This window comes from Limulus polyphemus, unplaced genomic scaffold (assembly GCF_000517525.1).
Source record: "Limulus polyphemus unplaced genomic scaffold, Limulus_polyphemus-2.1.2 Scaffold948, whole genome shotgun sequence".
NCBI lineage: Eukaryota > Metazoa > Arthropoda > Merostomata > Xiphosura > Limulidae > Limulus > Limulus polyphemus.
In genome coordinates, this window is record NW_013666558.1 from 128,122 (window position 1) to 153,882 (window position 25,761).

The 25,761-nt window shown below is 34.1% G+C and overlaps 2 protein-coding genes across 3 annotated transcripts in view; both read right to left on the reverse strand.

Moving 5' to 3' along the window:
* Positions 1-255: 255 nt before the first annotated feature.
* LOC111086242 (paired box protein Pax-1-like) lies at positions 256-8,399 on the reverse strand. 2 transcript variants are annotated; one of them, XM_022388330.1, is made up of 4 exons: positions 8,167-8,399; positions 5,382-5,933; positions 1,656-1,859; positions 256-835 (listed from the first exon to the last, which is right to left on the reverse strand). In XM_022388330.1, exons 2-4 carry the CDS (start codon positions 5,392-5,394, stop codon positions 453-455), a joined length of 600 nt encoding a protein of 199 aa, XP_022244038.1. In that variant the 5' UTR covers positions 5,395-5,933; positions 8,167-8,399; the 3' UTR covers positions 256-452. The 2 variants fall into 2 exon arrangements, with proteins under 2 accessions (XP_022244038.1, XP_022244039.1); XM_022388331.1 differs by having other exon boundaries at positions 5,382-6,037.
* Positions 8,400-16,784: 8,385 nt separating this feature from the next.
* LOC106461380 (trifunctional nucleotide phosphoesterase protein YfkN-like) overlaps positions 16,785-25,761 on the reverse strand; it is a 52,790-nt gene continuing 43,813 nt past the window's right edge. Inside the window, exon 15 of the mRNA XM_022388327.1 lies at positions 16,785-20,620. Within this exon, the coding sequence (XP_022244035.1) occupies positions 20,519-20,620 (102 nt within the window). The 3' untranslated portion in view covers positions 16,785-20,518. The remainder of the gene's footprint in view (positions 20,621-25,761) is intronic.

The window sequence follows — 25,761 nt, forward strand, 5'->3', positions numbered from 1 at the left end:
TGTTGGAGACGACGTTTGGGATTCTTTAAGTCCTAAAGGTCCCTTGAACGTCATCTCCGAACCAGATACGAATTAGAAGATCAGTCCATAGAAAACCGCTCAACTTGTTAACATATTGCCTTAAAAGTACCCTTTTAACAAAGAATACGTGAACCGACTTACCAAAGCATGAAGTAGTACTAATTGTTTCGACTTTTATGTGAAAAGTTTATTTCTATATAAGACGGTTTGGAATAAAACCCACTACGGCAGTTCTCAGTAGTATCGCCATTATCTTTATTTTAATTTTTATATATACATATACACACAATCTGAATATACTATAGACACGTCTAGAAATCTGACTCTCCTACTGTTATTACTTAACTGGCCACCTCTGCAGTGTACGTTTAAGCTGTATTCAGTGAAACTGGTATTCCTGTTTAAATATCTTAATGTCCTGGAAGCATAGTTCATTTTATTTCGTTATTTTCTTCTTTAAGGTTTAGAATATCTCGAATTGAAAACGCTGCTTTTCTGGTGCCCTGATGTGGATCAGACGTAGACCATACTGGAGACGTTTGGGAAGGCTCTTGGTCGCTCCTCGTCCGTGCATCGGGTTCACAGGCCGCTGGTTTAAGTGTGTGACGAAAGTGGTTACGAGGTTTGCTTCTACCTAAGGTTCGACGTAAGATGCGATTAATTGATGACACACTTGGTAAGCAGTCACGTGCGCAGATCCCATCGTAGAGTAGCCGCTCTCTAATTTCCCACGCAAACAAAGAACTGTTTTGTTCTTTGTATTGGCGAATTTTATTGATGACTAAAGGTGTTGAGACACGTGGTTTACTGCCTCCTATTGTCAGAAAATTCGTTACTTAAAATATCCGTTGATTAGCTGTTGAGAAATTTTTATTTTTTTTACAAAACCTTGACAATTCTTTTCATTTTAAACATTACATCAATACTATCATCGCTATATAGTGTAAAAATGGAATGTTTTCATTGTATTACATAGGCAGGGGAGTAAAGGCAAAAACGCACGTGCCCACAAAGTTTTGAAGAGAATAAATAAATAAACGAAAACTAATTAATTAATAGGTGTTTTGTATACTTTAATTAACTTGTGGTCATATTCATCATGGGAGTGTGACTGCACATAACGTGTTTGAAATATACGCCCCCTGATAGGTATAGTCCAAAGTGTAAAGAGGGAGTGTAAATACGTGTGTGGCACCCAATAGTGTGAAACACAAGTATTTAAAAAAAAAAGACATAACAACGTAAGTTGTCCTTTATTTACATTTGTCCCAGATGTTGATAATGTATCCATCAAAAGTAATGTTACTCGTGCCCACAAAAGAAGTTAAATAATTTTCATAACAAGTTTCAGAAACGTTATTTAAGACGTCATGATTTACGACTGTTTGTATCTGTCCATTTTCACGTAAAATCTGTTTGACAAATCATTGATAGGAAATGCAAAGAAGGATGAATCTTCAACTTGAGAAAGAAGTTACAATACAGATAGACTTTTACAGTGTTAATTTAGAATAACTTTAATATTTATTACACAAAAGTCGTCACCCCTTTTTAAAATGTAACTTAAAGCAGCTTTGACTTAATTTTCTACAAAGAAATTAACTTGCTAGTTTTTTTTAAGATACTCAACTCACCAATAGCACCGGGTAGAATAGATCCCGTCTCAGTAAACCGAGCAAGTATCTTACTAACGCAACCGTGAGATACCAAAAGTTGCCGCGAGATGTCGCATGGTCTATAACCAAACAGTGCTAGCTCCAGTATTCGAAGACGAATATGGAAGGGAAGTGGTTTTCCATTGGCAAAAATTCCTCCTAGCTGATTTATACTGCTATGACCTATTTAAATAGCAAGAAAAGAGGAAAATAGTAAATATTTATACTATTCAAATAGTAAGAAAATGAAATAGTAAAATCCTAAAGCTAATTGAACATACCAAGATATTATATGATTTAATATTTTGACGGATTATTTAGCTGTTATCTCATTAAAAAATTACATGAAAAATAGTTCTTATGAGGTAACAGATGTTAATGTTTTTGTTATGCATGCAACTGCGCGATTTTTTTGTCAGTTGTTCCTATTAAATTCTTTGTTTTAATATAATTTGTTTGCTTAAACACTGATGAATTAACTAAGCCTACGAACTTGCGTGAGCAACGCTGGTCCAAAGCTAGTTTAACCTCGTAGCTTGTAGTCACTGTTATAACTGCTAATATTTCGTAGCAAATTGAGTTATATGTACTACAGTGGTTACATTTACAAACTGATATAATATTTTTGTTGTTTCCATTCTACAGTTGTGGAGGGAATGTAGCCTGTTGATAATATGCCTTATTCTCCCCCCCCCCAACATTTCGTTATTAAAATGGTTTATAATGTTAACATGGGTCCAAGAATACACACGCACACACACACACACGTTAATATTTCACAACTTATTGCATAAGATTTATTTTGTTTGCACTTAAGCACAAAAAGCTACTCGTGCTGTTCCAACCACAGGTATCGAAACCCGGATTTTACCTTAAGTTTACAGATTTACTGCAGTGTCACTGGTGGTTGGGGGGGGGGGCTATTGCATACTAAACCCGAACTTGTTGGTAAGTTGACATTTTTTATAAAACCACACATAATTTAACACATAAATTAACCAGCGACCAGAGACGTAACAATATATTACCATAGTAAACTGTATAGATAATGAAATGTGGGTAAACGACAAACCAATCGGTTACTGTAAAAAAAAAAAAAAAATTGCAGTCCCTAACCAATGAACTCTAGAAACACAGAAATATTTTTGGGTAAAAGGTACGTACAAAAGTTATTTCGAATTCTCTGCGGAATTCCGCGTGAGAAAAGAAAATAGTGCGTGAAGATAAGAGACTTTTGTATTGTTACAGAACTCCATTAGTATTGTTCATTTACGATCATGTAACAATAAGTTCCTATGAACAGTATAGCTGATTACCATGTGGTAAGGAGGCCATTTAAAAATGTACTAGAAAGTTTCATTTTGGAAACTTTACCCGCGTAAAGGTTGCGGAAATTTGTAAAAATCCACAAAGAAAATGCTTTGATTTTAATATTAAAAAGTTTTGTTTTTTTTTACAAAAATCGCTTTAAGGATTCGACATTATTTCCAAACAGCTGTATAACTGGATGGAGATGTCAATTCGAAATAAACTCAGATTTTATTGTTTGTTTGTTTTGAATTTAGCGCAAAGCTACACGAGGGCTATCTGCACTAGCCGTCCCTAATTTAACAGTGTAAGACTAGAGGGAAGGCAGCTACTCATCACTACCCACCGCCAACTCTTGGGCTACTCTTTTTACCAACGAATAGTGGGATTGACCATTACATTATAACGCCCCCACGGCTGAAAGGGCGAGCATGTTTGGTATGACGGGTATTCGAACCCGCGACCCTCAGATTGCGAGTCGAGCGCCCTAACGACCTGGGCATGCTCCTCAATTTTTTTTTCTTAGCTCCTATGAAAGGAAAAGAACTTGGAAAATCATTGACACAGTTCGTACCTCATCGTCATTTCATTAGACATTCCAATGTGAAATCAGTGGGGTAAACAGAGAGAAGACTACAAAAAAATATTACATATATAGACATACGCACAAAATATTTTTGCATATGCAAAGAAGATTGTTATAAAAAAGTTATTTTAACATGTTTGAATACACTAAACAACTATAGGAATTCATGTAGATTCATTCTATTTAAATATTTACCATAATGCAAAATCCATATTTAATGTCCTCATTATCTACCATAATGAAAAATCCACATTTAATTTCCTCATTATCTACCATAATACAAAAATCCACGTTTAATTTCCTCATTATTTACCATAATACAAAATCCACATTTAATTTCCTCATTATCTACCATAATACAAAAATCCACGTTTAATTTCCTCATTATCTACCATAATACAAAATCCATATTTTTTAGTGTTAGAACTTTATTTTATTTTATTTAGCAATACAAGTTGATGATAGATTTAACTACGGGGGTTAAAGGTCAAGAAACCTATGAGAGCATAACGAAGAAACAGTGATTACGATGTAAGGAGTGGATTTCGATTATTTAAGAAGTGTTTTAATGTGTTTTATTATCGTTACATGTTATATAATACATGAAGTTAAGTTTTTCTTAATCAAAAACCACCCTCTGGACAAAATGTAAACGTTCGCCGTTTTGTTGACCCCATTGACCTGAAATGCGTGTCAAAAAATGATTTTTTTCGATCCTAAATATAACTGAATACTATTTCTGACACTTTTTTTCACAGATAACGTGTACGTCGATCCTACTAGTGTTGTAACCAAGCTGACTGAATGATAATGTTCACTTTGAGAGCGATAAAGAACATATTTCCGAGTTATTTAAATAATTTTGTTTTCTTCCTGTAGCTGCATTTGTTTGCGTTATGTGATATTTTGCATTAAAGACCTGCTGTTTAAAAATAAATCTAATAGTTTCAAATTGGCATCATTCTTGCTGTCCCAAGTTATAATGACGCAGGCTAGATGAAAAAGAAAACCGCGAAGATCGTGGCTTGAGTTTGACAGTAAATAAAGCAACCAATAAAGCACGTATACTTCGAAATACTATAATATTGTGGATGTTCATTAACAAACGTACAGTCCACAAGGTATATATATGACAAACACACACACACAGCACGTGTATTTTACGACTGTCTACACTGTAGAATATGTACGTATATATAAATTACATCTTCGGTGCGTTATATTTTAATGGTTGCTTAAATTGTACTTTCTTGTGTATACAACGAACAATAAGAATTTGGTTGTGCAAATTATGTCCTGATCGCTGATAATCTCTTTAGATGAACTTAAAAGACAAAATACGATTGACTGAAGCTTATCTTTACTTGTTACTTTGTCATGAAGTTCCTTTTACGTATTATGGTAAATAATGAGGAAATTAAATGTGGATTTTTGTATTATGGTAAATAATGAGGAAATTAAATGTGGATTTTTGTATTATGGTAAATAATGAGGAAATTAAACGTGGATTTTGTATTATGGTAAATAATGAGGAAATTAAGCTTGACTGAAGCTTATCTTTACTTGTTACTTTGTCATGAAGTTCCTTTTACGTACGTACATACAATTATAAACAGGCACGAAAAACCTCTATCAAGAACTACTTTATTAATCACATCTAGGGTAATATTTTTTTTTTTATAGGTGGCGTTTAAAATCTTGAAATTGGCCAGAAGAAGTTCATATTTTTTTACTTGAGATACAGGTACGATTTATAGATTAATCACTTTTAATAATATTATGAACGTTAACAAAAGGTGTTACGCACTTACCTCGAGAGATCATTATTGTGTCGGAGTAATACACTTCTGTAAGGTAAATAATACAATACTGAGCTTGTAAGTCGAGGACAAATGAAATCAGAACGCCAATGTCACGACTGTCCAGTAACTAGCCGTTGTTCTCTACTTTCTTACAAGAGATGTGTCTAGTCAGAGCTGTCCCAATGTATTGGAAGATCCGCGGTGTCTTCGAGGATTTTTAAAGCCACTGAAGCACTTGACGTGATAGTTTGAACATAGGAGGAACGCTGTGAGAACGGACAGGTGTCAGAAATTTCCTCGTGCCCGAAGTTGTCGGTGAGATCGGCTCGTCAGCCCATCGCGGTCGCTACAGCATCGAAAGTAAATCTTGACCAGGAGGATAAACTACCTACGTCCGGACTCTTAACTCTCGCCGTTTCCTGTGGATTAGTTTCTCTGGTGTGCTTTTTCTGCCGTTCTCTAATTGGATTTGGAGAGGTGGCTTTGAGAGCCTTCAGGTGACAGGTCGGCAACGCTAAATCTTCGGAACAGACCACGACTTGAAGTTTCTTATAGTTCATTCTAAAAAAGAACAAAAAATCGTTTCGCTGGTTTTGTTCGTGTTTGTAGGACTTGGCAAATATCTTTAAACGTAGCACTCTCAGAGAACAGCAACGAAGGATGTCCTAGTGATAAAATTATAAAACACAGTCTAGATGACTTCGCAAGAAACTTTATATATCATTTTTAATACAGGGGCTGTTTGTATAGATGTAGAATACATCTGATAGTTAACAACTTGTTTTCCTACAAGGTTCTGAATGTTTAAACAATGATACACCATTTTATAAGAGTGATCAACTCACGTGCGTTTGATGTTGGTGTTTTTTTTTATTATGAAACTAAGAACATTGAGACGGTCAGTTAGTGTAATTGTTATTATGGTTCTAAACTGTAACATATGTCTAATATCAAATTTCTAGTATAAATATATATATATATATTACATACATTCAATGTTATCTTATTTTAATTGTGAATATTGTTGTAATGTTGCATTATATTTATAGTCTAGTAAATATACTCGGTAGTGCTAAACTGTAGCACATGAACCATTAGTACGATACAAAGTTATCCGCAATTCGTCTTTTGTCTGGCGTCGGCTTCACGAATTTTGTTACTGACCGCCTCACACACTTGAAATATTAAGCCAATAAGATTGAAATGACCGCTCGTATTATTTAACACTCATTTAAACAAAGGTCATCAAATTAATCCAGCCATTTCCTGACATCTGGGACACCAGACAGACAACACTGTTATCTATCTATCTATCTATCTATATATATATATATAGAGAGAGAGAGAGAAGGGAGGGGGGGGTTGAGCATGATATATTACAACGACTTTGAATATGGAAGTCACGTGCGTGACAACCACAGCTATATAAAGTCGCGGTGGAACGGAATGTATCAGAACTACATTTTGATATTGTTTGATGTTTCATAAGTAGTGTGATGTCCAAAAATTCATTGTGTTTGGGAAGGGTATTTAACAGTTCTTTCCGATTCAAAATATTCATACACTCGTATCGTAAATATGTGTTCAGATCAGGATTTAGAATTTCTAAGACTAGGATACCCCTTGTACTTAATGACAGTGGAAAAACAAAGGAATATGGATGAACATGGGGACCAGAACCATCCAAAAACAGACTTGCAACAAGTCCACCCTAGATATGATAAGCAAAGTGTGGCTTGTGGCTTTTCGTAACAGGTGAGAATCTAAGAATACAGACAAATATCAGTGGTAAAAGCTATCCACGTGACCCCAAGCAACATAATGTACAAGGCTCTCCATCTGAAAAAGTTATACCATTCACATGTACACTTCCATACTGTTAAATTGTCGCATGGTTCAAACAGCTGGCGAATGAAATGGGTATCCATGCTATTCCATTTGAACACATACATACCAGTTAAGTCGCTGGATGCAACATTATGGATTTCTATACTGGAAAACTGTTGTACACTAATAACTTATGGAAAGCATATATGGTGTAAGGGTATGCTTTAGACATGAAAACCATACGACGGAACCTTTTACAGTGGCAACAACATTGCAAGACTGTTTTCAAGGTGCAAGGCCGTCAAGTGGTATGACCGGTCGCGGCGACAAGGGCTGTGCTGACATGGTGAGGCTAAACCTTTATACTTGTAGTTGCCTTAGAACATGCACAATATTGTAAATTGCTTATAGTGAGACAGGTATGTGTGTGACCTTATCCTGTAGATAAATAGTGAGGTCCTTATCCTGTAGTAAAATTTTGTGTGTGACCTTATCCTGTAATAGTGTGTGACCTTATCCTGTAGTAAAATTATGTAGTAAAATTTTACATGGACGCTAATTATTTTTATGTATTTCACGAAAAAATCAATAACAAAACCTTAAATGTTTTTGATTAAATGCATGGGTAGATGGGGCACTTACTCCGCTGGAAAAATGAGAAACATAATTCTTTCTTTATTCATTCAGGATATGTATACGAATTTTTTTATTCACTTGACAGTTTCACACTACTCCCCCCCCCCCGGAAAAATTTCTGTGGACGCTCATAATTCAATGTCTGAAATATATTACATCGGATATAACACGTTTCTATATTCTTATATTGTTCATTGCAGATGAGATCGTTGACACGTTTGGATATCTTCTACTTTTAAAAAGTCCTATTACAAATAATCTTTAACTTCTAACTTGATTTTTAATGCACTGAAGCAAACAAGTACAACAGGCGTATATGGAGATACTATACCTCACTAGATGGGACAATTTTCTGTAAACCTCTTAAACTTTAAGCCTAGTTTTTGGTTGACGAATTCCAGACGTTTGCTGGCCGAATAGTTTATCCGTTATTCCGGCTAGACAGATAGACCTCACTTTCTTGCTGAAGGCGATTTGCTGGCGGAAATTAAACGAAGGATTTATCAAAACCCAATCCATCCAGTTGTTTGGTTATGCTTCAACAATTGTCTTGCGTTAGTTGAAACATGCTGATTATTTAAGAGTAAGAGTAAGCGCTTAGCGCCACCTAATAAATTAAAATGTTAGATCTTAGTAAAAAAAATATATATATATATATATGAAAATCGGTTCGTACACTAAGACGACGTTTAACAAAATAGTAATCAACTTCGTCGGCTTGTAATCAGATCTAAAATAAGTGTGTTACATTTATGTATTATTTTGTGTATAATTCTTGTGGGAAAAAATATTTTGAATTGAAGTTGTACAAATGTTATTTTTATCGCCGCTTAGCTCGTGTCGCGCAAGTTGCTACTTAGATTGATAATATAAATACTTCTTTTTTTTTTTACAGACGAAATTTTAGAAATGGGTGAAGGTAGCTAGCTGTGACGTACTTTTTTAAACATATAAAATAAACTGTCAGAGACCCAGAAGTTACTCAGACCACAATGTTAGGTATCATTAATGAGAGAAAATTAATCTAACACGGGTTGGAATTTCGAAAGCGAAAAAGACGTTAATAGTTCGGACGGTGTTCTTTGTTTCTTATCATCTGAAGTTTTTTTCCTTTCATCTTGGATTTCGGACTGTATTTTGTATAATCGTACAAGTCGGTCTTTCTTGTTTGATTTTATTTCTGCTAACCGATTTGCGGAGTGATTAGGGTTATTTAAACGACAAAGATAAATGTAACGACACAGGTTTCAGAATGCAACGTGCGAAGGTTGGAAACTAAAGTAATTGATACAGAGCCCAAAACCTATTTCTCCGTTTAAAGAACCTAACTTCTGGTGGAACTCCCAGGCTTGGCTATAAGATTTAGGCCTACTGGTTGAGAAAACAAGACGTCTAACGTCAAGAAAGATGGACGTAACATTCGGATTGTCTACAGAAGCTGAAATATTTGTCCCGCAAGAAATGGACAGTTATCGCCGTAATAACTATTGTACTGTCACAGAGACAAACGCATCCTGCCCGTTGTTGTTTACTTTCGCGCAAAGCTACTCGAGGGGTGTACACGCTATTCGTCCTTAATTTTGAACAGATAGACTAGAGGGAAGGCAGCTAATCAACCTCACCATCCGCCAAGTCGTGGCCTTTTTTAATCGATTAGAGGGATTTTACCGACAGTCTTATATAACGTTTCCACGGCCCCAAAGTGCAGAGCGCGAAGAAGTACAGAACCTCGGATCCACAGCCCGACACGGTAACTACTGAGCCGAACTCGGGATGAGTCTTGTGAGCGAACTTAAGCGTATTCGTTTAAGTCCCCGAGTGTCACAATACCAATGATTATCGGAATAGAAACACTTGAAAAAGAAGTCCAGTCATGACTTGTTACTTATGTGAATGCTACGATAAAAAGCCCCTCCAGTGGCACAGCGGTATGTCTGCGGATTTACAACGCTAGAAAACGGGTTTCGATAGCCGTGGAGGGCACAGCACAGATAGCCCATTGTGTAGCTTTGTGCTTAACTTGAAACAGCTACAATAAAATAGAACTAAATTTAAGGAGGAAAAAAAAAGGTAACATCCATATGCTACATTAACTGTTAAGCCAGTTTTAGTAGTAATAAATTGTTTGTTGCATATGTATGTTTATGGTACTGGTTTCGTACCTTTATTGATTGTTGCATATATATATATATATATTTATGGTACTGTTTTCGTACCTTTATTGATTGTTGCATATATATATATGTTTATGGTACTGGTTTCGTACCTTTATTGATTGTTGCATATATATGTTTATGGTACTGGTTTCGTACCTTTGCAACTTATATTCCAATCCTCAGGTTCCATAAACAGTTATACATATATAATGATTTATCGAAAACATTGTTTTATATATTACCGTTGATAACAAACAGAGTAACGGTATGTTTATGAATAGATAATTAACTCGTTTATTCTCTTGTAGTAAATTAATTTCTTAGCTTAGTTGTAAACCGCTCACTTTTACAGGCAAGCGATCCCGGGTTCAAATCCTGCTCTAGGGAGACAGAATTTAAAAAAACAGAAAAAGAATTACTCTACTATGGTCACATTCAAGGGTCTTCGCTCGCTTAGTTCTTTGAATCCTGTCGTCGAACATGCTCGCTCTTTCAGCTCTGTGAGCGTTATAAAGTGACGGTCAATCTCACTATTCGTTGGTAATAGTTGACGGTGGGTGGTGTTGACTAGCTGCCTTCCCTCTAGGTCATTACTTCAAAATTGGGAACAGTTAGAGCAGATAGCCCTCACGTAACTTGACATGAAATTCTACATACAAATAAAAAATAAAGCTAATTTTTATCTGCGTCTGAGCGGCTCATATAATGACTGTTTTTTGTTGTTGTTTTTTTCAAGTACAAATTTTAGTTCATAGTTCCTTCATCTCTTGACCGATTTGAGATCTAATTACAGTTTTGGACTTAGGAGATCATACCCTTTCGATTGGTTTTATAGATCAATTTATTTTAATCCTGCCTAAAATAACTTAAATATATGAGGGTAGGCTGGGAGAGATCCTAATGAGTAATAAAATCAAATCTGGTATACTCGCGCCCCACGCTTGGTATAGCTAATATAAAGGAAAAGAAAGATCTCGTACATTAATTTACTCTAATCCCGCTTAGAAGAATTTCAAGTGTCGCGGCTATTGAGGATTCCCTCTTGTTTTTCAAAATTATTTCTCTATATTTTTCTTTTATTACTCGAGAGTAGTAACGTGTTGTAGAAACGAAAAGTACCAACTATTCGACACGGATATCAGTAGATTACAAACTTACTCTTATCTAGATACATATAAATGTAATTTGTTATTTTTTTAGTTAAGCACTAAGCTACACAATGGGCTATCCGTGCTCTGTCCACCACGGGTATCGAAACCCGGTTTCTAGCGTCGTAAGTCTGCAGACATACCGCTGTGCCACTGGGGGACCATATAAATGTAACATTTCACACTAAAAACTTTAAAATGGTACGTGCTTAACAGAGTAACTTGCATAGAATACGTGAATGTTACTTTGACAGATCGTGCCCAATCTTCGGTAAAAATCGAACAATGTCCGCGAAAAATCGTTCTGAATTTTAGAAGTAAGTTTTACCACCCACTGATCAGTCGAAAGATTTTGAGCGCGAATTCTTACCAGGTACTAATCAGTTTCTGAGTGAGAAGTTATAGCAGCCATTGGTCAGTCGAAAGATTTTGAGAGCGAATTCTTACCAGGTACTAATCAGTTTCTGAGTGAGAAGTTATAGCAGCCATTGGTCAGTCGAAAGATTTTGAGAGCGAATTCTTACCAGGTACTAATCAGTTTCTGAGTGAGAAGTTATAGCAGCCATTGGTCAGTCGGTAGGTTTTGTGCGCGAAGTTTTTACCTGTTCAAGAAAGGGTTGCATTTATCAACAACAACAACACACACACACAAAACTTGTTCTCTATATCACAAGTTAATATTTCTGTAGTTGTGTTTGGAAATGTTTCTTACTTTTTTTGCAGAACTTGTTACTTTCTCTCGCTGTATCTTGACTTTAGAATTTCATAAAATCCTGCGTTAAGAAACAAATCAAACTTTAGATACCATTCTTTTTCCCCTATTACAATAACTTTTCCTGGTGTAAAGTGAGATTTATAATAGTTTGACTCAACTAGACGTGGCGGTTAGGGTGCTCGACTCGTAATCTGCGGGTTCGAATCCCTGTCACAGCGAACATGCTCGCCATTTCAGCCGTGGGAGCGTTATAATGTTACGGTCAATCCCACTATTCGTTGTTACGAGAGTAGTCCAAGAGTTGGCGGTGTTGACTAGCTGCCTTCCCTCTAGTCTATCACTGCTAAATTAGGGACAGATAGTGCAGATAGCCCTCGTGTAGCTTTGCGCAAAATTCAAACCAAACTGATACAGTTTCAGTGTAGCAATCAATATTATAGTTACGCCCCTCCCTCCTGGATCTATCTGAAGCGTATTATCAGAATCTCGTGTGTGTGATAGGCAGTGTTATAATTATAATAAACGCTGTGCATTGTGGTGATATTATTAAATGAATTTTCCTTTTCTTTTTTTAAACCTCGTTCGTTGTATCTTGAGTCCTAGCTTAACTATTTTGTTGCCAAAGTGATTATATATAATTTTTCTACAAAATTATTAAGAACGAGAGTTTAGAAAGGAATTAAAAATGTTTGATATTTTGGCATAGATTACGAATATAAGATTTCACTTACCGAAACATCAAAAGCCAAATTATTAATTTCACAATTTGTTGACACCCGCAACATTACTTGAGCTTCTTACGGAGGTCCTCACCAGTCTTAGGTGTTTAAATTTTAAACAAGCAATGATTGTGGCCTAGTTTCATTGGATTTACTGCAGCTTCAGAGCACACAAAATAAAAGTGTAAAATTGCTACTTGATTGTCAGGTTATACTACTATTTTTACGGTGGGGATGGGTGGTAAATCTATATGACACCGTCACGTGTGTTGGCAATATTTTGTGATTATATTTACATTTCTATTTAACAATTCAATCCTCAGAAGAGAAACAATTATATTTTGTTTTGAGTGTTTTTTAAACTCAATGATTTTTACGGTAGGTTGGATTGAGTAGTTTTTGTTTTGTTTTGCGCAAAACTACACGAGGGTTATCTGTTCGGTGACGGGTTCAAACCCGTGACCCTCAGATTGCGAGACAAGAGCCATAACCACCAGACCATGGACTGAGTAGAAGTTTTAGGGAATACTCTGAGGTTTCAGCTTACTTTTATAACACCATGGGTGGAATTTACGACCAAAATTTGAGGGGTGGCGGCAAAAAGTGAAAAATCGTAACTATCGTGTTTATATTTTTATCCCAGAGAAAGAGTGAGGGGCAACTACTCCCCCATTAATACCTCCTATACACAACCCTGGGTAGTAACTACAAGTTAAGATAATATAAACTGCAATTCCCCTGGTGGCTCACCCTTAAGTTTGAGGGCTTCTAACGATTCACTACGTTATGTCACCACAGATAGCCTATTGTGTATTTTCTAACAAACTTCCATATCTAATATTATTATATTTTTGGCAATGGTAACAAGAAATAATAAAACAAAGTTATCCATCCACCTGCCTTGTGTGGTAATGGCTTTGATGGACTTTTTAGATATATTTCTAAAGGAAGAATCGGGAGTTGAGAGAACTGAGAGAGACACAAACGAAGAAAAAAAAATTATCTGTTGTTCAAATATTGTAAGATACATAAACAAAAACGTGAATACTACGACTTTTTTTTTGTAATCAACAAAATTTATTTAAAATTCAAGCAAAAAAGTTGTATAATTTATACACAAAAACAGTCTTAAGCCTAATGGATCAGGTAAAGTTATTTGCTTGAAGAAAAATCTTCGTTATCAATTTCATCGAAGAAAAATAAATTCAATTCTTTTGGGGGGACCGATTACAGGATCTGGGCCCAAAGAACTTAATAAAATTAATTTTCTGTGTATTACAAAACATTTTTTTTTAAATGTAAGTACGTATAATGCATTAAGAAGTGTTGTGCTAAAAATTGAAGAATTCGTCCGCCATTTTTTTTTCTTTTCTTTATAATTTTCCTCTTTCATCTTGCTTCCAGTTTCGAAAGATAAATCACTTGCTGCACTTGGCCCAACTCTTAGGATTGGTAGATTGAATTTCTACTTTTCGTTGCTGAATTAACAAGTTCGGAAGACGTGAAAACGTTGTTTAGTATTCTTCTTTTCTAAGTAAGCAGTTACCACTCTTCTACGTATTACTATTGTATACTGTTGATTGAACAATTTTAATTTAAATACTAGTTGTTGTTTTTTATATAAAGCATTTCTTATATGATTTAAAAGGCTTGTTTCATTCATAGTTACTATATACAGTACAGAAATCACTTTTGTTGTTTTAAAGATGATAAAACATTATGAAGCTTGTTCTTTGGAAAAAACAAAAAACAAAACAGCATCAACAAAAAAATTTTAGGGCTAACCAGCCAAGACGTCATCTGATGTCACTTCGTCCAATATCTAAATGATTCAGAACATTTAACAGCCGACTCTTCCATAAACCTTATATACTGACAAAATCTTAATATAATATTGATTATGAGTATTATATGATAAGAACTTTCCAGGTGTTTCGAATTACAGTCAAGTGTCACTTTCGGAACACACCTTTATGCCATCATTTTATAACACTTCATACAATAACACACACATAACACTAGAATTTTTGTCAACGGTCACTGGTAATTAACACACTATTTATTAATAACGTAATAAAACAATAGACACAAAGTGCCTTTATAATATTTAACCCATCATATAATACCAAATATGATAACAAGTCACTATTCGACTTTATTTATACAACTCTTTGACTATTCAACAAAAGTAAATTATAATTTAGTATAAATGCCTTGCAAGATGTATACAGTATCTTTAAAATCAATATTAATAAATGCAATAACAAATATAAACTATAAAATGGCTCATCTGATTTATGGACAACGCAGACTTGTTTCTATGCGAAAAACAACCTGCAAATTGTTAATCACTGTTAGGCCTAGAATTCTTTATGGCGTAGAGTTAACAGTATTGCATTATCTTTACTACATCGCGTCGGATCACCACGTTGCTGTCGTCTCGTGGCTGAAGTACCCCAATGACCCTGAAGGCGAAGCCAGAGCTAAGATTCAATCATGCTGGACCGGCAGAAGGAGAGTGATCCAAACCCGGTGTCCGGACTAGGACGCCAGTCCTACTCCCGGATACACACCTCCAAACGAATTTGGAGGTGTGAGAAACACCATACGCAACTACTACTCCTAAGGTCTGCAATCATTTCTCAAAGTTACTTTATCTAAAATCGCCGCTGTATCTATATTATTTGTGCAATTATTTTACCAAGGGTTTTTCCACAATATGAACTTCATATTATCATTGTTATGTAAATTAACCTAAAAGTGGCCCCGCGCCCCGGGAATGTGAATTGGACATATCATCAATGGATCAGTCCTTTACCCAAAATTTATAGTTTTTTTTTTCCTCACCATTTCAGTCTACAGCAAATAAAAACAAGCAGTTACTGTTTTGGGTTTCTAATATTTTTCTAGTCGAAATTAATTTCAAACTAAAGCCCCTACACATTACGAGACAGAGAAAAAAATACCATAATATATATAATATAATACTTTTTAACATCAAACCAGAAAAGGTCAGTTGTGCCTAATCCAAGTTTTCCTTAACATTTTGTTATGCTACTACATATCGCCAACATTGTTTTACAACTTGTTTCAAAAGTTAAACGGATATTTCAAAAAATATGATAACAGTCAAGGGAGTTTGCGAGGGAGGGGGGAGCAAGGGGGCTCTTGCTCGCCTGGAAAAAATGAGAAACGTAATTCTTTCATTCATTCAGCGTATGTATGTGAATTTTATTATTCACTTCACAATTTCACATTACTTCCCCACCCCACCCCTGGAAATTTGTTGTTGTTTTTTAAACCAATTTCTGCTGAGAAACATTGATAGAGGCTTCCCCGCTTTCATCGGAACTCTCGGGCTATGCTTGTGTTCAACGTAGAATGAGTTTTTGACTTGTCTTTAAAGACAGGCCAGAGGTAAAGAAAACCAAATCTGAACCGATTTCGCAAACAGTAACGTTATAGTAATACTGTTGGGAACTGACTGGTACCTGTCTTGCAACGTGTTCTCTGGGCCTTTGCATATTATAAGATAAAAAATGGTGTAAAGAATACCTTAGAAACACTATTTACAGAATATAACTATACCTAAAATCTTGTCAGCTAAATAAATAAGTTATCTCGATTTACTAGTGAAGATGTGAGTAATAACTCAAAAAATTGTTCTCAAGCTTTGCACCTTTCGTTTCGTAAACATTTTTCATACCTTTGGCCTTGGAAATGTGCGACATGGAAGCTACCGCATATCGTGATGACACTACCGACCTTCAAAAAGTTTATCTTTTACTGTCATGTTGTAAAACGTGAGCTTTTTTGAGTGACAATCAATAATTTTATAAACGATTAAACGTCCTGAAAGAGATAACATAATATTCTATTTACAGAGTAGCATAGTCGCCTGAAACATGGAGCAGAATGGGTACGTGCCTTCCCACTTTTTCAGTCAATGTTCATACACTGTTATTAATAACTATGTCAGAATGACTTGGCTTTTTTGACCCCTCGCCCCACTTTCCAACAACGTTAAGCAGTCATGGATAATAAGTAGAAAAAAAAAGTCATTTAATACCAGCTATTAGCTTAATTTTGGCTCGCGACAAAACTGTGAATGAAGCGCGTGTCTCTGACCTCAGTTCGAGACTCTTCGATCTGTGCTCTCTACTTCTGACACAGGTTGGGGCGTAGGCAGAAATCTATGTTATGGTGCATTCTGATGTTATCCGAGGCTGTTTTTACACAATTTAAATGTTTTATACGTATATCGGTACAATTTAGAGGGGCGTTCGCAAACAGTCCCACCAGTCCTCCTGCCTATGCGCATGGCAGAAAGCGTATTGTGGAAGCGTAAATATACGATCAAATGTATCGGCGAAACTGAACGAACCCTCGCCTCGTGCTCAGAGCTACACTACACATAGTGTGTATGTACATACACAAATAATATATATAAAATGTAGTTCTGTGACCTCACAAACAAGCACAAGGCCAACGTCGGAAATGACAATTATACTAACTTTTAACACCACACTTTAGTCGCACAAAGCTTTGAATTGAAGACGTCATTATATTTGGGGTGAGAATGAATGAACGAAAACTAAATGAGGATTACAATCCCTCTAAACAGCAAGTATTCTACATGTGTTTGGCATCCATTCTCAGTATATGTATACTGTGATGTTTGCATATTTATAGATTCGTATAATACGACAGTTAATGTGCTCGTGTGTTTTTGACTTGTATAACAACTTTATACGTACTGTGATAAGATGTACATATAATTGTACGAACAATGTAAGAACTTCTTAAAGATTCCCTCATTTAAAACTAAACATTATTGTTAACTTTTTTAAAAACGCAAACTGGACTTTACATTAATAGAAATGTCTTTGTAATAAATAACAAAATACGAGCTATTGGCGAACTTGTATCTTATCGATATCTAATGTAATAGCGAAATATTGAGCAAGTAAAGATAAGTTCAGGAGATAAAAGTTATTTTATTTATATTAATAGCAAAATTATTATTTTTTTATTGTGTGTAGTCGTGGATTGTTACTAATTTCCTACAATTTTACTTTAAAATATTGCATATTCAGCATACCTAATTTTACGCTTCTACTCCAACGATTAATATTATTTATCCCTAGAATGACCTTTTTGCCGTGATTGGCCTAAGGCAGATCACGTGGTATGAAACATTTTACAGGTTGCTTTGAAAAGCAGTCAACAAATCGCATAAATGTTGCCCGACTGTCAAAGCCGTTACCATGCCTTCATACATCACAGCAGAACTTTGCAAACGAAAGAAAACACTGAAAACACAATGACTCATTTAGACCTAGTTATAAACAACTTAATCAAACCCGTAAAATGTATGTGAACATAACTTATGGTGTAAGATTTCAGTTACTCGCACATAAAGAGCTACAGAGTCTCGTTGCATGAAAGGAACAGTAATAGTGCTGAAATAATAGTTAAAGGAGCTGGAAAAGTCTAGCTTAACTTCAGCATAACATCTACCTAGAAATCGAGCGAGATTTCCGACGTTGTTTGCAAATTACGCCTAAATAAATCGGTGTTTTTCACTGTGCTGCAAAAAAAAATGTCTTATTAAAATAAGACCAAATTCTTTAATGAAATATTAAACTTTATATTTATCCTAAATTCTTGGGCCTAGGTGTAAATATTAGTGTGACAGCGCTAATTAGATTTTAGTAAAACTGGGAACAGAAAAGGTGGGTAGAGTAAAAGTATTACTGGATGATGATATCGGGCACAGATAAATTGTTGCCCTCCTAACCATTCACTAATTGTTGACTGATGCTCATATTGTTATTTCAAACGCTAGCTTAATTTCAACGTCAACTTTCGATACCACGCCCTTTGAATTTTAATCTTGGCTGTATTAAGTTGATATATACAATATGCTGTAAGAAAAGTAGATAAAGGTAAGTTGTGTAGTTACGGTTTAGCACAAGCTACAGAAAAACTAAAATGTTTTTCGCATACAGATCTTTTCGTCGTTATTTTTATTTATCCTAACTCTACGGATGAACGCTCTTTGCAAAGGCTTCACTGCCTGACATAACCGTCAAGTTAGAAAAATATCCCAATAAGCATTAGCGTTTGGCACTAAACATTGCAAAGCGTAACTCAAAAGTTATCTTTCACACGTTTATTATATGAAAAGCTATATTAATTAGAAGGTTCTTGAAAAATCTTACCTAATAGTAACGTACAATAGCTGTTCAATTTGTGAAAATCTGAGACGAAAATTAAGTTTATTGAGGTCAGAGTTCAATTATGTGCTAGAAGGCCACAAAAGAGTTTGTTTTTTTTGTACTTTAAATTCAAAGAAAAAAAGAATAAAAAATGCACGATAAATATGTATAACCAGTTGTTTTAGAAACCAATGGCAATGCGACTTGTGCAAATATAATACCTTCAGACGTCAGATAGTTGGTCTCGTAAGTTAATGAATTAAACGATTTGAAACTAGTTTGGTATTTGTTCTAAACAGAAGAACTCAATTCAAGCAATAGCTAGCGTTTTGATATAAACAGAATTTAGCTGGTGATGCGGAGGGAATGTTAAACTATCGCGCGTGAAGACTATTTCAATGTTTGTTACCTAATATTTTTCGATAATACATCTTGTAATCAAATAAATATTCTACACTTTAAAATAGGTAATTCAATATGGAGTCAATTATCTATATTGAGAATGGTTTTCGTTGAAAATAACACCTAGATCACAATTTCTAATATTTGTGATGTTGCAAATGTTAAACACATAGCATTATTTTTTTTGTAGAGGTCGCCCAGGTCAAACAATTAAATATTATCTGCCTTTGAACTTTTAGAAGTTTAAACTACAATAATTCGTTTATCTTTTTAATATTTCAAGAATGGTTTTTCAATTTTAATTAAAATATAACGTTACTAATAGGATCGATAGCTCCACCTAATCGTTTATAACCGATTTTAAAATTCCACTAAAAATTGTTTAACATAACCTATCACCTGGCGTGATACCTATAAACCAAAATACGTCACATTACGTTAAAAGTTCAAGGAAAACTAACGATAACATCCTGTTGCTTCGAAAACAGCTGGATCTTTGTTTTTAATTTGTCCAATAACAATGAACCATTGTTTAAAACAAAATAATTAAATGAATATAAACGAATTAAGTTATACATAATAAGTAACATAAAGAGACTTAAAATACAACATCTCATTATCAACCAACAAATATACATATTTGAAAAATTCGTTACTTCGAACGTTTTGTTTTGTCAAAGAAATAAAACTTGCCAGTTTTATTGTCCCTCCAAAAGTGCCGATTGCAGTGCTATTAGAATGTCAGAAACAACGCAGTTTTAAGACAGTATCTACTGTAAAATACAACAATGGGATTTTCCAATATATATATATATATTAAATAATAAATTTGGGAATAAATATTAATAAGCGAATATTAAACTAGTGAACTGTTTAAATTGTATAATTTATCCCTTTTTCAAGCAAACATTATTAGATTTTAAATGTATTCTATCTTTTTCTTTACTTGAATATTTAAGCAAAACAAAATATTTTCATTAAATTAATGTCGTTGAAATGTTATTACACCAAGTGAAACATGATTAAATACTATCATGTCTTGATAAATCAAATGAACTATAAAAATCCACTGATTTAATTTCATTTGAAATATTACTTCTAATAGATGGCACTAGTCTATAGTTATAAATGTTAACAAGCTTCTACCTCTAGTTCTGTCTTGATTTTCTATTCTATTACGCCATTTTACTTACCACTATGATCTCCATTGTTGATGACAATGATATTTTCGGTAGCTCAAAATATAAAACAAATAGTGCTGATATATTATTCACTATGCATATACAAAGACAAACTTTAAGGACAGAGAAAAAAAAATAACTTCAGTTTTTGTCAAAACTTCCGGAAGAAGACTCTTCTTCGATCACCTCGTCCATTATTCGACACATCTGATCTTCTCTCTCTTGATCTAGTCGCATTTTCACCTGCATCACATCAACTATTATCAGTACATCTTGCAATTATGATTTAAAGTACATTGTGATTCAAACTCTTCCAGAAAACGGTCGTACAACAAAATGAAGAACTCTGCGAGTAAATGATGTATTGTTGGGTTTACGGTCGAAAATGTCGTTAGTAACGATAGTACTCTACTGGTGAAACAATGAATTCTAATCATTATAAATAAGTTAGTTTGAACAGTATACTTAGTTAGCTACGCTTATTACTGGATCTAGGTGTAGTATTGATCTACTTACGTACTTTTTAATCATAAATCAATATTCTTTTCGTTACACAATACTATAACGTATAAGTGGTATGAAGAAATAGTTTAATGATCTAGTAACTCTATAAATGTGTTTATTATGAACAGTTTTACAACAGCATGAATGAAGTGGCTGAATATATATTTCTGCAGTTTTTTCAGTCCCTAAAAATAGCCACCAGTAAAATGGCTGATTCCCTTGATCACTAGTCTTTTGTTTGACTTGGAATACTTATAAATATGGTGCGTTATGCATTTTGTTTTGTAGAAAAACAAATTTCTATTTCTGAAATACAACCTTGACCTTTTATTTCAACATAAATAGTAAAAAGTGACCTGTGAGGTTTTATTACAATCTGCTCTAGTTACAGTGAATAAAGTAAGATGTTCATAAACGAATAAAAGAACATCATTTGCCATATCCCCCCCCGAATAAAAGAACATCATTTGCCATATCCCCCCCCGAATAAAAGAACATCATTTGCCATATCCCCCCCCCCGAATAAAAGAACATCATTTGCCATATCCCCCCCCCCGAATAAAAGAACATCATTGCCATATCCCCCCCAAAAAAAAAACAACCTGTTTTGGTCAGGGTGTTTTAAAAAAGTCAATGCCACAACCTGATATAAAACCTTTAGATATTATATTATTATATAACTTTTTAAGTATTTATGCTTAAACACTTGTAGCTACTAAGTTAAATTTTCTTAAATAAATCACTTTTAAGTGAAACAGATTTTTTCTAGATGCCTACTAATGTAAACGTAAGCTGGTAAATCACTCTTGGTGCACAACTAGTTGAAAATAGAAGTGGAGTGAACCGATACAATTTGGATTTAATGAAATTGAAATAAATGTATTCAGTGAAAACAAACATCAGTGTGTGTGTGTGTGTGTGTGTAACATTTTATTTTTAAATACTACGTTAAGTAATCAAAAGCTGGCTTAATAACAGTTGCTAGGTTGTTATCCTTTTGCTTGGTTGGTACAGTACTCGCCTAGTGTCTTGGGTTTGATTCCCAGCCCCCAGAGAATGTAAAAAATGGAATTAACACAAAGACGTCTTCATGTCCAATGTGGAGCATCCCATGACTCTGAAACACGTCATGAACCTTGTTTTTGAAAACAGTGGGGGGAGGGGAATGTGATAGCTTGAGTAAATTGCTTTACCAGTATGGAAATGTATCACATTCAATTTTTTATCAGAGATATTAAAAAAAATTATATTTCATGCTTTCATGAAGATGTAAATCTTACAAGTTAAAAGAAACAAGAAATCTACATATTTTTTTCTGTCCTTTCTTTAGCTCAATTTTACAGTTCTAAAATAAATAAAACAATTAGAGAGTAATAGTTTTCTGTAGTTTAGCTACGACAAGACACAGCTACTATCATTACATACTATCAGTGATGTAAATGTCTCCTATTAGAATTTATGGCCATGTTGATTTGGAACTTCACTGGGCATGGTTGTACTTAGCGTATCTAAACTGTGAATGACTAAGTTCATGGTTCGTAACCTAATGCCAACAAAGTGTGTTATGTACTTTTGGCCATGTCAGTAGTATACAATTGATGGTCAAATTCCACTATTCATACAGAAAGAGAAATGAAGAATTAATAGTGGATATTGTTGTCTAGCTGTCTTTTCCTGAAGTTTATCAGTTAAAAATCATGAACAGTTTGCACAGATAGCCCTTTTGTAACTTTGCATGAAAATTCTAAAACAAACAAACATTTTGTACTTTAGATTTTGTGGTTCAAAAGAAAAAAATGTTTTTAAATTTTACAGTGTATGATAATCTTGGACACTAATGGAGGTCCTACAAGCTCGATATTACCTAATAACAGTTGTTGTGTCTTGTCATACCTATAATATTGAAAACTCTGACTGACCCTTACTTGTTCCAGAAAGTGAATTAAAATGGCTCATGATATTTCTTTACAAAAAACAAGTTTATTTAACATAAAATTATGGAGTTTTTTTTTAATCCTCATCTTATATTTAAGAGGAGATTTCACTACAGTTTCTCTGAATGTTTATTTCAGTTTATTGAACAATTTGGTATCACACGACTTACTACAGACTGTTGGAACAGCACTGGGAAGTTTATGTTTTGTAAACTAAATCACTTACAAAAGACACGAAACTATAAAAACTGCCTTGCCATTATAAAAATGACTGTTTAAAACAAGTCATTAGTAATATGATACATAGTGAAGTCAATTCACACTGTCAAGGGGGGGGGGGGGGGGGGCTTAAATATTTTGGCATGTTTTTCAATTGTACTAAAGGTTTTAGTATTAGTCTAGAATTAGAAATAAGCATATTGAACCTGGCATGATTAAGATTTCCAGGGTATAGGGATAAAGCATACTTTATACTAAGCCAGTGTAATACTCTAGTCGAGGCCGGGTGGACAAAATTGAAATAAATATATTTCATGCAAAAAATAATTAAAAATGTAAACTTATTATTGTAACTCTTGTTTTGATTAAAAAATTTTAAGATTATAAGGTTCATCACAGAAAATAAATTGGTCTTGGTTTCGGCCACCCAGTCTTGACTAACTCTCTGTTCTAGGCCTAGTTGTACGAGGGTGGCACCATTCTTTGAGTAGGTAGAAACTGTTTTGCAATTGTTCTGTGGCTCTTTTAACATTCTGATTCCAGGACCTAACTTTATAGAAGCACACTGTAAATCATGCACTTCTGTATTTAACAACTTAAAAAAAGTAGTTGATGTTAGTTAAAAATTACTGTCAATTAACTCGACTGACAGTTACGTGTTTTTGAGAAAAGTACAAATAGTATCTCTAAACAAAGTTTTTAACATTCTTAAACTTGTATTAATTAGTGTTAATAACTTTTACGATGTAGTATAATGTTGTAAACAATCTGTTGGAGTAGCATAGAAAATTGGTTATGCTGGGATTTAATGTAACAGTTCAGGTTTGGTGACATAGTATACAGGCATGTAAAATAGTTAGTTCCCCCATTATGTTCTCATAAGTACAAGTAAGTAGACACGGATGTTGGTGTATAATACAAAGCATACATAATGTTAGTGTATAATATGAATCAAGGAGGCGAGTTATCTTTGCCAGTGACAAACCCAACACTGTCACAAGTTCAATCGATAACAGTATTGATAATAAAATGTTCTCATCTTTCTAGTGTTGCTTATCTAGTGTTCATGCAAGTTTTGTACATGCAATACATCAAAGTGGGAACATGGCCATACTCTGGTGTAGACAATGACAATGACCAGCTTATAACTAATTATACAACGTGTTTTTCATCAGTGATAGTGTGTTCTTGTAAAACTATATTTTAAAAAATTGCATCATTGCTTAGATAAAATACTTAATAAACAAGTCATCAGAGTCCGCGTTTGTGAGTATATTGCAAGTAGCAATCGCCTTGGAAATAGATGAGAGCAATGGTTCTAAAACTTTCTTGTTCTGGACAAACAATTTTTCTTGTCTCAACAATTCGCGTACGGATCTATACCCTTTGCTGTCGTTTCTTTTCTGTAATCATGCAACCTTTCCACAGTACACAGGAATTTACATGGATTCTTGGGTCAAAGTTCAAGTAAAACACTACATTTGTCAGCACTGTTAGTTATTTTCAAAATTTATTCCCAAAGTTTGTGACGTATCAGTAATAACTTAAGAATGGGGCAGGCTCCTCATGGACGAACACAAAGTATTGTCATTTAAACTAAAATTATAGACATATGTATCTATATAAATAGACACTAACATAACTTTGACACCAAGTTAATCTAATGATTGTTAGTACTTAGTTACAGAAACTTCTTAGGGTCTTAGAAAACATGTACCAATCCCACTCAACACAAACAGTAGTATAAAAATGAAAGCTTAAAGTTGTTTTACGTATATATCCCTTAGAATGAAGAGCTTTGTTATCGAAGTAGCTGGGTAGGTAGTAGAGCATTTATTTGTTACAAAATGTCACTTTTAGGGAACTTTATCCCATCAAACACAACTTTTCTTTTATAACTTTAAACATACTTTATTTGTATTAAGATTTGTCATGTAAAAATAATAATGTCAACACTATAAGCTTAATTCCTTTTTCACGTATGATAACGTTGCATTTCGAACATTTTAAATAAATATTAACTACTTTAACTTTGTTTTATAACTCAGCTTCACTACATGCTTGTTTTCAGTAATCTGTAAGTTAATATGAGTATCTGAAATTTCTTTATCACTAAACAGATTAGAAAATGTTTTATGGATTTAAGATAAAATGTTTTGTTATAATGATAGAAATATTTGGCAAAGTCCGGAAACTGTAAAAACAAAATGCATATACACCAAACCTGATGATACCAGAGACAAAGCATTTTTTTTTTATATATCTTGAAAAGGTAATGTACCATTAGGTATCAAGAATGTTTGGTATTAGTTTTACCCTGCTGTATAACTTAGAATCCTGTAAACTCACAGTCACAATACTAGTTTTAAGCTCACTGTGAGCATCCCTGCCCGTTTCTAAAACTTACCTCAATTGTAATCTTAATAAATAAATTGTAGGACTATACAATTTTTATTTAGGTTAGTGTCAATATACATGGTATAACTTTTTTTTTTCAATCCTACTATGTGTTTCTCTACTTCTTTACCATGTCTTAAAATGATTTGGAAAAAAACAAAAAACATTTCTCTATTTGAATCTAAAATTTAATTTATTTCATCACTTTTTTTTTCTTAACTATTACCAAAAAAATCTACAGGTTACCTAGGTTCCACCATTTTATCTAAAAAATAAATACTTTTTTTTTATTGTTTCCTAAAGTAAATTAATTCAGGAATGTTTGAATGT

Coding starts and splice junctions, on each gene's coding strand:
- LOC111086242 (XM_022388330.1), bottom strand. Junction 836..1,655: donor TATTCTACCCGGTGCTATTG/GTGAGTTGAGTA, acceptor TTCTGACAATAG/GAGGCAGTAAACCACGTGTC.